The 15,413-nt window shown below is 33.6% G+C and overlaps 2 protein-coding genes and 1 pseudogene across 9 annotated transcripts; 2 read left to right on the forward strand and 1 right to left on the reverse strand.

Annotated features, from left to right (window-relative positions):
- Positions 1-4,893: 4,893 nt before the first annotated feature.
- Positions 4,894-8,695, forward strand: LOC104713328 (uncharacterized). Of its 4 annotated transcripts, none has more exons than XM_087466781.1 (10): positions 4,894-6,181; positions 6,271-6,349; positions 6,560-6,622; positions 6,703-6,951; positions 7,051-7,463; positions 7,544-7,643; positions 7,723-7,776; positions 7,854-7,946; positions 8,047-8,175; positions 8,252-8,695. In XM_087466781.1, the coding sequence occupies exons 1-10, from the start codon at positions 6,075-6,077 to the stop codon at positions 8,291-8,293; spliced, it is 1,329 nt and encodes a 442-aa protein (XP_087322907.1). In that variant the 5' UTR covers positions 4,894-6,074; the 3' UTR covers positions 8,294-8,695. The 4 variants fall into 4 exon arrangements, with proteins under 4 accessions (XP_087322907.1, XP_010428727.2, XP_010428726.2 ...); XM_010430425.3 differs by having other exon boundaries at positions 5,772-6,181; positions 6,277-6,349; positions 8,271-8,695; XM_010430424.3 differs by having other exon boundaries at positions 5,805-6,181; positions 8,271-8,695.
- A 152-nt stretch (positions 8,696-8,847) lies between these two features.
- Positions 8,848-14,653, forward strand: LOC104713329 (tetratricopeptide repeat protein SKI3). 4 transcript variants are annotated; one of them, XM_087466821.1, is made up of 20 exons: positions 8,848-8,946; positions 9,047-9,173; positions 9,274-9,597; positions 9,678-9,761; positions 9,878-9,928; positions 10,033-10,125; positions 10,216-10,356; positions 10,451-10,531; positions 10,609-10,853; positions 10,931-11,102; positions 11,246-11,358; positions 11,437-11,494; positions 11,574-11,639; positions 11,739-11,951; positions 12,065-12,116; positions 12,223-12,596; positions 12,696-12,790; positions 12,907-13,149; positions 13,350-14,188; positions 14,279-14,653. In XM_087466821.1, exons 2-20 carry the CDS (start codon positions 9,105-9,107, stop codon positions 14,470-14,472), a joined length of 3,507 nt encoding a protein of 1,168 aa, XP_087322947.1. In that variant the 5' UTR covers positions 8,848-8,946; positions 9,047-9,104; the 3' UTR covers positions 14,473-14,653. The 4 variants fall into 4 exon arrangements, with proteins under 4 accessions (XP_087322947.1, XP_087322949.1, XP_087322948.1 ...); XM_087466823.1 differs by having other exon boundaries at positions 11,451-11,494; XM_087466822.1 differs by having other exon boundaries at positions 10,935-11,102.
- Positions 14,606-15,345, reverse strand: LOC104713331 (calcium-binding protein CML39 pseudogene; annotated as a pseudogene). The gene has a single exon (XR_015566687.1). The product of XR_015566687.1 is annotated as a calcium-binding protein CML39 pseudogene (transcript).
- Between the last annotated feature and the right edge of the window lie 68 nt (positions 15,346-15,413).

Consider the following 15,413-nt stretch of genomic DNA (forward strand, 5'->3'; position numbering starts at 1 on the left):
GATCATGCAAGAATACATGCGCCGGTATTGACGTTATTGCAGATTAGTACTATTATATATATGCAGATACAAAACTGAAACTGTTCATATAATGTAATTCGTTCGAATCATATAGTATAGTTTATGAAATAGTTTTGAATTCCTTTGCGAAAATTTGGGTGTCAAAACGAGCTAATTCTCAATATGAAATCTATCCGGCTACCGGTTAAGGTATTGTACGATCGAGTTTTATCGGCCGATCCCCTAAAAATTAAGGTTTTGAAGTAGTAACTCTAATATGACATGATCACAGAGTTTGCAAGTTGATGCGAAAGCTCTTCAAAATTCAATGTTTTTTTGGTCAATACTTTATGAAAATACTTGTGATTAATGAGACGATATAGTATCAATACACTAGTGCTAAGTGATTAAAGTAGGTCGAGTAGTGGGGGATATTTTAATAAACTAGTAATACGAAGTGATTAAGGAGATCGAGTATACAAATTAGTAAGGTGCTAGTGCTGCTTCCTACTTTATATATACTTTTTTTTTTGTTTCTGCGAAACACAGGTTATAAATGAAGTTACTCTAAGCTGGCATTTCATGTGTTTTATGGTACCATTGCCGGTAAAATTAGCCAGTTGTTATAGACATGTTCATTTATTTTATGTTTTATATATTCGACTATGAGAAGATCATATGAGTACAGAAAAAAATAAAATGTAATACTATATAAATCTAGAAATGGGTACATAAAACTATTAAAATGGGTCACCCAACGTGCCTGAGTTTCCTTTTCGATTTTAATGTGTGTGGCATAAAATTCGGTGCGAAGGAAAGCCCCAAATTAATTAAACTTGAAAATGAAAGGTTCATTTGGTCCACACCTCTATCTTCATTTTCTTCTGAAATGAATTTAATACTCAAAATCAGTTTTCTCATATAAATTTGTTCAATCATTTAAGTATTCTTCAGTCTTGTTTCTATCACTGTCTTTGGTCACAGCTAGGCTAATAACACAATCATCTATGTATATACTGTACACGCACATATACGTGTATAAAGAAAACATTTTGGACATTCACATTCGTGATCTCATTTCAGCTATCTTTAGATGGCTAGAAAATCTCAGATAGGATATCACACATGCCCAAAAATATATACTAGTACTATTTGTATTGTATGAAATATTATCACTGGCATATGACGTGTGCGAGAAAAAAAGTACAGTTGGCATTCAAAGGTGGTGGTCAAGTGATGGGTTTTCTAACTATGAGCCACTCGATTTGCTTATCAAATCAAAATAAAGGGTGCTCAGTTTGAATTTGTTATGAATCTCACATCAACGATGTAATATAAATTATAATTTTGTATGAGTGATTAACTGGCAAATATAAAATGATATTCAATATGAAACTGAATCACCATAGGCTTTCTTTACCTACCAATATGTTGCCTGTGACAAGACAACAAAAAATGGAAACTCTTTACGTAAAATATGACTTGTAAAATTATCACAACTTGATAAAAGTTATTCGACCAATGTTCTAGGCTTTTGTTTTTTTTTCTTTATTGTTGATTTCATGATTTGTTGTCACGTACGTATATGTAAGTACTAGATGTATTTAGTTTTATATTTTTTTTTATATTAATTTGTGATATTGGTAGAAACTTATATATATATGTATATCACTGACATTTTATTTTACTTAAAAGTTTGTTTATTTATTCAAAGTTTAATACTCCCTCTATTTCAAAATATAAGATGTTTTGAGTGAAACACGCAGATTAAAAAATAATCACTTTAATATTAGCATGAAATTAAATTAAAAGATGGACGCCACACGCGTTTTAAGGCTCTCACATATATTTTTATGAATTGTGTTATTATCCCTCAACTCTCACTACACAAGAAAATATATATCATAACTCATATCATAACTCATTGAAGAACAAAAATGGAGGGAACAACTTCTTTCTGATTCATCGTCATAAGTTTCAAACTTTTTTTTTTTGTTCCTCTTTGACTTCATTCAAGTCCCTCTCGTCGACTAAACTCAGGTGAACCCTTTGGTAAGCCTAAACGGAGGTCTCAAGCAAGTCTCCCTCGTTTGGTAAGTTGGCTCTTCCCTTACCGTTGATAAGTTTGTTTATTTACTCAAAGTTTAATATTATTAAGTATTGAATAAAACAAAAAGTATTACGCGTAATTAGGTATTTTCAATTCAACTAATTTCACCGATTTATTTTGCATTTACGTAACACCTTACATATATTGTTTAATATGAAAAATAAATTAACAAAAAAATAAACAAAATATGTATGTAAATATAAGCAAAACATAAGTAAAATATTTTGATATATGAGTTTTGTATAATAAAAAATAAACTAGACTCTCATATATCATATCAATCTTTTTTTTTATTATCATGTTTACCTTTTGTTAGTTTATTAAAAAAAAAATTCGTACAAAATTTAATATAAGTTCTCAAGTTTTATTTGGGTTTTCTTCTTCCTTTCAAACATGTAATACATTATATAATATTATATTATTATAAATTAAATATTAAGAGAAATATAAAAATGAATTCATATTTAATATTGTATAATTGTTTTCTTTGTCTCTAAAATAGATCGTTAATAAATTTTTAATTAATAACTTAATGAAATTAATAGATTTTATATTAAAATTTAATAGAATGACATGCTAATTTAGTGTGTTCAAATCTTTTTGTAAAACATGTTAATTGTTGTTCCCAATTGTTTGAGCAGATGTTCTCGATTTTATTCTTAACTAGAATTTGTACCCGCGCACGCGCGAGATTTTAATTATAAATATTTTTTATCAATAGAAATTGTTAAGCTCAAATATAATCATTCCAACTTTTGAGTATAAATCGAGTATAAATCTATATAAATAGTAAACTTACTTTACTCAGTGATATACAACATATATATTTTTGAAGATAATATTTATTTGTTATATCTATTTGAGATTTTACGTGAGATTTTAGTTAAATTTTTTATCAATAAGAATCATTGAATATGAATATAATTTGAAGATAAAAGATAAATCTATATAAATGCCGTACTTATTTAACTAATCTATATATTACATATATAGTCTAGTCTCATAATAATATCGTCGAGAATAATTATATAGATTATTTAAACATATCAATATCCTATATTAAATGAGAATATACAAAGTTTCATGAACAGTTGCTACAATGAGGTTGTCCAAATGCATCATCTGTCATAATAGAATTTCCGACTAAGTCAAAAATGCTTAAATAGTGAAACATTTAAACCCCACAATGAATATCTATTCACTAATCTAAGTTACATATTTTTCTAAAATCTCATATGTTATTTTAAGATGTTAATTTTGTGATGCAACACCAGCTCCGTCTTCTAAAAAAAGACATAGTGTACTTTAAATATGTTGTTTTTGTTAATGTTTTGGGTTAATAGCATTTGATATATATATATATATATTATATTTGTTATATATGTTTTATATCATGTTATAAAATTGTAGCTCCAGCTAATAATATACCTTATGAGATATGCTCCACAAATCATATGCCACTTTTGTGACGGCTTACATATCATTTTTTCTATATTTCCTGACTACTGATTTTATATTTTAGATAGATTATTTTTTTCAAAATTCTTTTCCATAGTTTTCCCAAAAAAAAGTGTGTCCTTACAATGTCTTTATTTTAGATCAAAACTTTTAATTTAAGTTAAGTTAAGTAATTAATCTTTTCTTTCTTATAAGTAAAATTTAATAATAAATCTTTATGGTATATGTTTCTTAGAAACTAATGTTTCACTTCAATTTTATTTTCATGTTTAGATTTTTATAAATACAATTACATAACTGGTTTTTAAACTCCACCATGCATTAAAATCTTACTTACATTCTAAAACTCGTTAACCAATTCTAAATTTTGGAATATAATCATTTTTTTGGTTATAATTTTAATAATAACATTATTACTAAAACAAATTTATAATATTATTTTTACTATTTTAAAATTTTCATTTATTTTTACTTAATTCATTTATAGATAGTTATTATTTTATTATTTGCTAAAATATTATATTATTGTTTATACTATTTTAAAATTTAATTAATTTTAGTTAATTCTTTTTTATTTATTTTTACTATTATTAATTATAAGTAATAAATATGCAATGAATGAATATTAAAAATAGTATTTTTTATATAAAAAAAAATGATTAGGTGGATGATGATGTGGAAGAAGGAGAAATGAACAAAGTTAACTTTATATACATATATAAATGAATATCCATTTATTGAGAATGAGCTAGATAAAGAAAAAAGGTTCATCTTTCCTTTAGAGCATAGGATTGCAAAATGTTAGACCGATCAATATAAGGTGTTTATGTCTGCGACATAGATGATCTAAAACGTTGTCTAGATTCATGACAAATTCAAACTGATTCATTCATACAAAATCTCTTCTTTTTTTTTTCAACTCAATTTTTTCAACCATTCGACCTTATACAACCATTTGCATATAAAATTAGATGTTAAACATCACTAAATATTGGAAAGATAAGAGTACATTTATAAAATAGGAATGCAAATGTAAATACGTAGAAACATACCAAAAAAACCAAAGCGAATATAAAATCTAATTCTTTATAAAATACTATATAGTACATATAACATCCCTACAATCTAATTCATGAGTTTTCTTCTACTCCAACCGTTTATAGTACGAAGAGAAGTTAAAACGGGTATGACTTTACCCGTTTTTTAAATTAATGAATTGTTGTACTCTTTTAAAGTCCTATAAACTCTAAACCCGTATTAATAGCAGTAATTAATGGATACTGAAAAAAAAGTACTAAGAAAATAAAAATAACAAAAATGGACAGGGTGGCATCATAATTTATGGGGACAGCTGTCGTGGTTATGCATTTATGGCCACTAACATGCAATGGCACGGATGCACATTTCTAGTCGTATACTTGTTTGTTTAGATTCTTCCTTCTTACAAAAAATTTCATTTAATTAGTTTCATACTTATATCAATGATCGGTTGTCATTAATTCCTACATAAGTATCTTTTTTTTTTCTTCATCTGAAGTTTGAGTTTGCACATTATAATTGGTGTTTGCTAATAACCAAGTTCAGGTTGATCTAAAGTTCGGGTTGTTAAAATAATGTCGATGATGTATATCGTATGGTATGGGTGTAATCGGAACATATTTATTTGGTATTTTTTCATGACCCCATTGTCAACTCTCATGCATCTCATGTAGTAATTATGTCCCCATTACTTTTAGTGAATTGTTTATTAGTTAGCTCAAATGCATTAATTGCATAGTAGTAGGAGTAGTAGCTCACTTCTCTTCTACTACTTATAGTAAGTATGCTTAATTTTCAGATTTTGTTTTTGGTGACTCTGTTTGCAGTATAAGCTAATCACTTGTATTTTTTTTTGCATGTAATATTACATTCATTCAATAATCTCACCAGTTTATTAGCTACTAATAAGTCCACTACTAGACAGTTTAGAGCAACATATTGATTATACCAAATCCGCATAAACTTCATCATTTAGAATTCTTTTAATCATAATGAATAATGATCTTCTTAGTTTGTAATTTGTTTATTGCATTTATATTAGTATATTGTTGGAGGTCTGATCTTATGAGTAAAATATAGACATGCAAAGGGACTGTGGAAGTAATGGAATTACACTGCGAGAAAAACATTGCCATAAATATGAAAACAGAGGACATTGACAGATATATAAATACAAAATATATACTAGTATAGAACTCAGATCTTAACAAAAATAATAATGAAAAGGTAAGTGGAGTAAAAAAAACAGAGTTAACTTGACCCCGCTAAATTCTGAATCCCCGGGGAAAATAAAAAATGTCGGTTTCGTCACTTGCTCATTTTCCCGGAAAGTTACAAAGTCATTATCCCCTTTTCAGGTTTTGAAGTCACATAACCAAACTTAAGATTTGGTGCAAAAAAAAAAGGCTGGACCTTTCTTTTTTTTTCTTCTGTTCTCTAGCTTTGAGAGCTTTCAAAGTGTGAGAAAATGATGGCTCTGATGAACTGTGCTTATTCATCATCATCATCATCATCATCATCTTCTTCTTCTTCCTCCTCCTCCTCTCCCACTTCTTCTTCTTCATACTCTCCGAGGTAAATGATTTCAATTTGCATAAGTATACCTGCATCATCTATCAATAATAACTTTGAATCAAAGTTACAATGTTCTTGTGTTTCTGTAGGAACAGTCACAGAGAGAACATGGCTTTGCAGAGTGTAGTTGATGTGTCACCTTCAAGTTTCTCTTCCGACAGCATATCTGTACGGTCTCCAAAATCATTTCATTTTCCTCCCTTTTTTTATTTCTCCCAAAAACAGAGCAAAAAAGGTTTTTTTTTTTTCTTTCAAATAACAAGAAAAGTTCTCTGCTTTTTTTTTTCTTCATTCTGTGTGTTTTATTTATATGGTTTGATGCAAACTTTTCATTAACATGAAAGTGAAGAGATGTTTTTAATTTCCTCCAAATTGCAGATTTTACCTATTGAGAAGACTTTAATAACCCACCAAAACTCCAATCTCTGTCTGATCCCAAAGGTTCGTTTTTCTAACACTCAAATCTTTGTTCTTACTGCTTTCTTGATTCTTGATTTTTTTTTTTCTTGTTTTTTCAACAGTCTTCAGAAGAATTGAAGAAGGAGATTGCATCAGTTGAGTTAGAGATTCTACACATGGAACGATATCTCTTATCTCTTTACAGAAAATCTTTCGAGCAACAGCTTCCTAATTCCTACTCTAACCTCTCTGCTACAACCTTATCTCGTTCTGTCACTACTTCACCATCACTAACTCATTATCAGCCTTACCAAAAACCAATCTCATATCCTCGGAGTTTCAACACTAGCTTAAAAGCCTTATCTTCAAGGGTAATCTAATACTTCTTTACTCAAGCAACTTAAACATATCATTATAAATAAAAACTTAACCTGTTTTTTTTTTTTTGTGTGTTTTTCTTTCCTTTTTAGGAAGGGAGTAGAGTAGTAACTGGTAATCAGAGTCTTGGAGAGCTTCTAGGATCATCTTGTATAGTTGATCATAATAATAACCTCATAAACCCGAATAAACTCTCTGAAGATATCATGAGATGCATTTCTTCTGTGTATTGTACACTTTCAAGAAGCTCAACGAGTACCAATCACACCACTTGTTTTCCTGCTTCCCCGGCTTCATCGTTGTCCAATGCCTCAACTATTTTCTCTTCCAAATCTAATAATGATGATAAATGGAGCTTGAATTGCGCGAGTGAGGATCATTTGCTGAACCAGTGTCAAGATCAAGGCAATGTTTTGCCTTGTGGTGTTGTTGTGATAGAGGCTCTTAGAGTACACTTAGATGATGGTAGTTTCAGTTACGCTGCTCTTATGCTCCAAAACTTCAGGTAAAAAGTTTATATGGTTTTGTGGTAACAATCTACATTCATGTAATTGGGATTGATATATGAACATTGTTGGTATGCAGATCACTGGTTCAAAATCTTGAGAAAGTTGATCCGAGTAGAATGAAACGTGAAGAGAAGCTCGCGTTTTGGATCAACATTCACAATGCTCTTGTGATGCATGTAAGTGAACTAGCTCTTAAACCTCTTTTTAATATGTTTCTTTTATATTTTCTTGTCTGATAAATCTTCTTCTTTGCAGGCTTACTTAGCTTATGGAACTCACAACCGCGCAAGAAACAATTCGGTTTTGAAGGTTACATCTCTATCATTTTAGCAGAGCTACACTTATTTGATGTTTTTACTAAGCAATTCTCTGTTATATTACCACAGGCAGCTTATGATATTGGCGGCTATCGCATTAACCCTTTTATCATCCAAAGCTCAATCTTAGGAATCAGACCTCACTACACATCACCATCACCTGTAAACCATTTCATCTTTGTCTCCTTTTTGCTAATTCACTTTCATTTTCACTTTTGACCACATATAGTAAACTTCTCACTTTCAATTTTACATTTTGCAGTTACTCCAAGCGCTGTTTTCACCTTCAAGAAAGTCTAAAACTTGTAGTGTTAGACACATTTACGCATTGGAATACCCCGAGGCTCTAGCTCATTTCGCTATTTCTTCAGGAGCATTCACAGATCCTACGGTAACAATTACTATGAAACCATTTCAACTCTAATTGATTTCAGTCTAAATGTGGCATTAACATTTAACAGTAATAGATCATTAATTGTTCACTAGGTTCGAGTTTACACCGCGGATAGAATCTTCAGGGATCTAAGACAAGCTAAGCAAGAGTATATCAGAAGTAACGTTCGTGTTTACAAAGGAACAAAGATTTTGTTGCCAAAGATCTTTCAGCATTATGTTAAAGACATGTCAATGGATGTGTCTAAGCTCATGGAAGCAACAGCTCAGTGTTTACCAGAGGATGCTAGGAAAATTGCTCAAAAATGTTTGAAGGAGAAGAAGATTAAAAATTTTGAATGGCTACCGGAAAATTTGAGTTTCCGGTATGTCATCGCCGGTGAATTGGTCGGAGCAAAAAAATAAAACGTGATGTTTTTTATTCAAAAGACTTTTTTTTTGTCCTCCTCATGTAATTAAATAATTTGATTACAATCATTTTCAGTGAGAAATTGTAAAACCAGTGTTTTTGTTTGTAATCATCATAAACCGAGAAGGCGAGAAACTAATTAAGATTTAATAACGAAAATAACCGAGATAAAACCGATAAATCAAACCGGGTCTTAATAGCGGGCTTATGGGCCTAATAATTATTACAGGGTTTAATGAGATTTAAAGAAAAATACAGGACGTGATTTTGATTTTGATAGTACTACAAGGGTCAAATAAAAAAAATTGCTAGCTTGGTTTTGTATCTCTGGGACGCCGATGATTTGTTTTCCGGTGAGAGGTAAATAAAGTTAGGGTTTTTAATTGCTGGGAGATAGAGTAAACAAGAAGGAAGAGATTCACATGTTTAATCATTCTCTTCTTACTTTTTTTCACTTCAGATTGAAAATAATTCTCCCCTCGTTTCGAAATCTTCGATCTTTTTCGTACTGAATTGGGATGGAATTGGAGCAACTTAAGAAGTCTGTAGAGGCGAACCCAGATGATTCTTCTCTACAGTTCGAACTCGTAATTTAGTTTTGTTTTGATGATGAAATTTAGTTCCTTTTACTTATGGGTTCTCTTGTTATCTGGAAAAAAATTGGAAATTTTGATGATTTGATTTCAGGGTTTGTATCTGTGGGATAATGTTGGAGAATCGGAGCAAGCGGCGGAGCGTTTTGTGTTGTCGGCGAAGTTGAACCCGAATAATGCCGCGGCGTTTAAGTATCTAGGGCATTACTACTCGCGTGTGACGCTTGATCTCAATCGAGCTGCTAAGTGTTACCAAAGAGCAGTGTTGATAAACCCTAATGATTCTGATTCCGGAGAAGCTTTGTGCGATTTGTTTGATAAGCAAGGGAAAGAGATTTTGGAGATTGCTGTTTGCCGTGACGCTTCTGAGAGGTCTCCCAAGGCTTTTTGGGCGTTTTGTAGATTGGGTTACATTCAGGTTTTGTTCAATTGCCCTTCTCTGTTTTTGTTTTATTACATTGATTGCTAATTTATCTATTGCCATGAATTCTATTATAGCTTCATCAGAAGAAGTGGTCTGAAGCTGTTCAGAGCCTTCAACATGCGATTAGAGGTTATCCTACCTTGTCAGACTTGTGGGAAGTAATTGTCCTTTCCTCTTCTTCCTCCAGTTATTAACTTTTTCGTTTCATTGTTATGAGTCTGTTACCGAATTTGACAAGAATCTTTTTTTCTTTTTCTTGTGTCTGTTATTGCAGGCTCTAGGCCTGGCTTACCAGCGACTTGGAATGTTTACTGCTGCTATCAAGGTACAATACACTGTTTCCTTTTAATTTGTGTCTTTCTAGTTTCTTGAAGTGGTCTGAGTTTTTGTTGATTTTCATTGTGACTTTATTTCTCAATGATACAACAGGCGTATGGGCGCGCCATTGAATTAGATGAGACCAAAATTTTTACATTAGTGGAGAGTGCCAATATCTTTTTGATGCTTGGTTCATATAGAAAGGTAAAACCTTTGTAACCACGTCTATTTAAAATTACCTCTTTGGAAAATTTGTCTGTGTGGCTCCAGAAGTCTCATATAGTGTTTGTGTAGGGTGTGGAGCTATTTGAGCAAGCGTTGAAGATTTCGCCTCAGAATATTTCTGTGCTTTATGGTCTTGCTTCTGGATTGCTTAGTTGGTCAAAGGAATGTATAAATTTGGGCGCATTTGGATGGGCAGCTTCGTTGTTGGAGGTTAATAACACTACACTCTTGTGATTTTTCCTGCTTTTATCCATATTTCAATATATACCTATATGAGAGAACGATTATTGCAAATTCACTACAGGATGCTCGTAAAGCTGCAAAAGAAAGTAGTGAACTGTCCAGCAACATGTCTTGTATATGGAAATTGTATGGAGATATTCAGGTACTTTAGGCTGTCCTTGTATTTTAAGTGTAAAGCTCGCTCGTTAGCTGGGGATCTAATATTTAATTCTTGAGCAGCTTACATATGCAAGATGCTTTCCATGGTCTGCTGGAACTGAAAACTCAGATTTCACGTTAAAAACATTTAGTGATTCAATCCTTTCTTGGAAAAGCATTTGTTACTCAGCTGCATTGTCAGCCAAAGCTTCTTACCAGCGAGCTCTACACTTAGCCCCTTGGCAAGCTAATGTATATACCGACATTGCCATAACTTGTGATCTTGTTTCAAGTTTAAGCGATGACTCTGAAACTTCAAGTTCTTGGTAAGATTATACTAAACGTTATTTGGCATTTTTGTATGTACGATGCGCTCCCTTGTAATAGTTGACTATTCTATCAGGAAGCTACCAGAAAAGATGGCTCTGGGAGCATTACTGCTTGAATGCGAAAACTCAGAGTTCTGGGTTGCTTTGGGTTGTATGTCTGATAATAGTGCTTTGAAACTACATGCTTTGATCCGGGCATTGCATTTGGATGTATCTTTAGCCGTTGCTTGGGCTTTTATGGGTCAGGTATTGTATTTAACATCTTTTTCTTTCTGGCTTTGTATTGGATGTCCTAGCTTTACCAGGGGTTGCATTTTTGCTTCACCAATGTTAATTAATTCAAATACGGTTTCCCTCTTTTTGATTGTAATTTTGGTTGCATTAAACAGATCTTCAGGGAATCGGAGGAAATGAAATTGGCAAAGCAAGCTTTTGATTGTGCTAGAAGCATAGATCCTACACTTGCGCTACCTTGGGCTGGCTCAGCTGATACTTATGCGAGGTAGTTGCTTTTTATGTGAAAATATTTCTCATGTCTTCGAAATACAATTTGCCCCCCATAGACTAATTAACACCTCAGGGAGTCAACATCAGACGAGGCGTTTGAGAGTTGTTTACGAGCTGCACAGATATCACCTGTAAGTGCTGCTTTAATTGTGGTTTACTTACATGTAATTGTGATGGTTTTAATTGAGGCGTGGTATCATTCTGTCTCAGCTTGCGGAGTTCCAAGTTGGTCTGGCATGGCTTGCTTTGCTGCAGGGGAATATATCGTCTCCGCAGGTATAAACACAGACTAGTTATATATCTATTATCTACACAGGTTTTTATTTATTTATCCAAGTGAGTTAAATAACTCCCGCTCCTGAAACTGTGTTGCAGATTTTTGCTTGCATTGAGCAGGCAGTGCAGCGCACCCCTTATTACCCTGAATCCCATAACCTCCACGGGCTAGTTTGTGAGGCAAGACATAATTATCACACTGCCATTGCTTCTTATAGGCTATCACTAGCTGCAATGAGTATTTACCCCGACAATTCAGTGAAATCTCATGCTGGAAAAGTATCTATGAACTTGGTCAGGTCACTCAGCAAGGTGAGAAGCTCACCCTTCTTTCCGTTAACATGTCTTTTTGAAAGCTATTTTTAGATTGGGTTTAATTCAATAGTCAAATGCAAATATTGTACTCACTTAAACTATTTTTGCAGGCAGGACGATTCAAAGAATCTGTTATGGAATGCGCAAATCTGAAGTCAAAAGGTTTGCACTTAAAACTGTTCATCCCCCAGTTTGAAGACTGGAGTTTCATGCAAATTTGAGGCTAATGTTAATAAATTTACTAATATCTAATCAAATTTTCCAAAAGGTTTACTTGATGCCGGAGGTTTGCAAATATATGCTTTCTCTCTGTGGAAGATTGGTGAGAATGATTCGGCTCTCTCAGTGATTCGAGATCTTGGGGCTAGGATTTCTACCATGGAAAAACCCTCAATAGCCTCCCCAATCAGTTTCATCTGTAGTCTGCTCTATTGCATATCTGGGGTTGATTCTGCTATAACCAGCATCCAGAAAATGCCAAAGGATTTCTTCCAGAGTTCGAAAATCAGCTTTATAGTATCTGCCATCCATTCTCTTGATCAGAGTGATAGACTTCAGTCGATTGTTGCAAGCACTCGTAACTATATTACATCACAAGAAGAAATAGTTGCAATGCACTATTTGATCGCACTCAGCAAGTTGGTGAGCCTGTTGATCTCGAATATCATGTTGGCCCTTTCATTTCGAATGCTGTATTTGTTTAAACTCTGGATTATAATGACACCACTCTGGATATTGCAGCTGAAAACTGGAGCAGGAGATTTCCTTGGATTTGAGAAGGGGATTGCCCACCTCAGAAAAGTTATTCATATGTACCCTCATAGTAATTCGATAAGGTGAGTTTTGATCAGTACCAGAGGTTACATAAGCTGATCAAGCGCGCTATGTTTTAACTGTGTAATGTATGTTGGTATTGTAATCATAACTTGGAAATATGATTTTTTGGAATTAGGAACCTGCTTGGATATATTTTGTTAGCTGGTGAAGGAATGAAGGATGCCTGTACTGCTAGTAGATGTTGTATCATAAGTGTCTCTGACTGTGCAAATAAGGAAGGTCTGAAGTCCGCATTGGAGGTCCTTGGTGGAGGATCGGTTGCTTGCAATGTAATTGGCAATACAGCTCCAAGGTTCTCATTTCCGACATGCCATTGTCAGTGTCTGAATGCTCCTGTTGTTGTTGTGGAACTGCAAAGGTATTTTAAAATCTTTCGACACCATTTTAGCATTTTCAAATTCTGAATTGATCAACTCTCACTGATCCTTTCATCATCTACAACTCAATTTTTGATACCTGTGATCAGAATCTCTCGTATATGTTAGAGAGCTAAGGGCGTAATATGTAGAAAAATATATTTTCACTATAACTATTAAATGATTGTTTTCTAATTCGCAGATTCTTGCATCAAGAACCTTGGAACAGCGGTGTAAGATACTTGCTTATTCTGAATCTCGTGCAGAAGGCACGTGAGCAGAGATTTCCTCGCCAACTTTGTAGTTCTATTGACCGTCTAATCTATGTGGCACTCTCTGATGAGACATGTTCAAAGGAAGGCGAATATCAAAAGTTCCAGCTTCTGCTTTGTGCTTCTGAGATCAGTTTGCAGATGGGAAATATAGCAGAGTCCATTGTCAATGCTGGAAAAGCTTCTTCGCTTTCGCTTCCAAGTAGCTACTTATTTCTAGGACATTTGCAACTTTGCCGTGCCTATGCAATAAAAGGGAGTACCAGAAACATGCAAGAGGAATACAAAGCGTGTTTGGAGCTCAAGACTGACTCAAATATTGGTTGGATTTGCCTGAAGCTCATAGAATCTCAGTATGATCTGGAACCTGATGCAAACTTCTTGGAGATGAGCCTACAAGAATGCTCGAACCAGAAGAAGAATTCATGGAAAGAATGGATGGGTGTATATAGCTTAGCTCGTGGCTTAGATTCCATCGGTAAAAAAGACTTTTTCTTAGCAGAGGAATTCCTTGAACAAGCTTGTTCATTGTTAAATTCAGAGAGCTGTCTACTTCTCTGCCATGGTGCTGTCTGCATGGAGCTGGCTAGACAGTCTAATGACTCGCAGTTCCTCTCACTGGCTGTAAAAAGTCTTAGCAAAGTTCAAGCGAGTTCGTTGTTTCCTTTGCCTATCGTGTATATATTATTAGCTCAAGCACATGGTAGTCTTGGCTCTAAAGAGAAATGGGAGAAGAATCTTCGTCTTGAATGGTTCTGCTGGCCACCAGGTTAGACTGCAGATGTCCTAATCTTTATCTTTTCGTATTCCACCAAAACTTTGAGCACAACTGAAGATTTTTCTTAATATTTGTGGACAGAAATGAGACCTGCTGAGGTTTACTTCCAGATGCATATACTCGCAAGACAATCAGAAGACAGACCTGAAACCGCTTCAGGGATTGAAAACTACCAAAGCCCTGAGAAATGGGTGACTAGGGCGATTCACACAGACCCTTCTTGTCTGAGATATTGGAAGGTCTTGGATAAGCTTGTTCAACATCCCATGAGCTAATAAGTATAAATTGAAATCCAATCTGTTCTGTTATATTTCTTTTTCTCTTGTATGATGTTTTGACATGTAGTTTTTGTGTAACACCAAATAGAAACACAATGAAATAGGATTCATGTACATTGAAACTGAAACATGATGAAGTTTTTTTCTTTAATGAACTATGATTTTTGATAATATAAAACAAGTTTTTGGATATTGCTTGCAAAGCCTTATTTACACAGCCATATATAAAACAAAAACTATAGAAGACGAAACAACAAAGCTTAAAGCATCATGAGGGCAAACTCATCAAAGCTTAAAACTCCATCAGCATTGAGATCAAAAGCTTGAATCATATCTCTGCAATCATCAGTGGTTCTGGACTCACCTAGCTTCATCAGCATCATCTTCAAACTTCCAGGGGTAATGCAATCTTCACCTTCAGCAATATACATTCTAAAAGCTTCCATTATCTTCATCTTCTTCTCTTCCTCTGTGAAGTCATCATTCCCTCTGATAAGCTGAGCAAACTCATGAAGATCCAACATCCCATCTCCGTCTATATCAGACAGTTTAACAGCAGCCTCGGCTTCTTCATCAGACATTTGCTCTCCCATTGTCATGAAACTCTTCTTAAGCTCATCAGCAGAGATTCTACCATCTCTGTTTGCATCCATGTAAGCAAACACAGCCTCTAGGTCTCTGTTCTTGTCTTCCAAGAATTTCATGAAAGATGAAGATAGCTGACGTTGAATATTCTTCATTTTGAAAAGAAAAAAGAAATGTTGCAGGTATTGTATGTGTGTTTACAAGTATGGTTTCTTTCTTCTTGATTTACGAGTTGAATGAGAAAATGGTATAACGTGTTTCTCTATATATATAGGTGTGTTTCAAGTCAAGAATAGTAATAAGAAAATAGAAATTGAAACGAATCAAACGTGGGAGAGTCAGACTAGTTCTTT

The sequence above is a fragment of the Camelina sativa genome, chromosome 9 (genome assembly GCF_030686135.1).
Source record: "Camelina sativa cultivar CO46 ecotype springtype chromosome 9, ASM3068613v1".
NCBI classification, from domain to species: Eukaryota; Viridiplantae; Streptophyta; class Magnoliopsida; order Brassicales; family Brassicaceae; genus Camelina; species Camelina sativa.

Coding starts and splice junctions, on each gene's coding strand:
- LOC104713328 (XM_010430424.3), top strand. CDS start 6,075: ATGATGGCTCTGATGAACTGTGCTTATTCATCATCATCATCATCATCA. Junction 6,350..6,559: donor TCTCTTCCGACAGCATATCT/GTACGGTCTCCA, acceptor TCCAAATTGCAG/ATTTTACCTATTGAGAAGAC. Junction 7,777..7,853: donor GAAACAATTCGGTTTTGAAG/GTTACATCTCTA, acceptor ATATTACCACAG/GCAGCTTATGATATTGGCGG.
- LOC104713329 (XM_087466821.1), top strand. CDS start 9,105: ATGGAATTGGAGCAACTTAAGAAGTCTGTAGAGGCGAACCCAGATGAT. Junction 11,952..12,064: donor TGGTCAGGTCACTCAGCAAG/GTGAGAAGCTCA, acceptor CTATTTTTGCAG/GCAGGACGATTCAAAGAATC. Junction 12,791..12,906: donor CCTCATAGTAATTCGATAAG/GTGAGTTTTGAT, acceptor TTTTGGAATTAG/GAACCTGCTTGGATATATTT.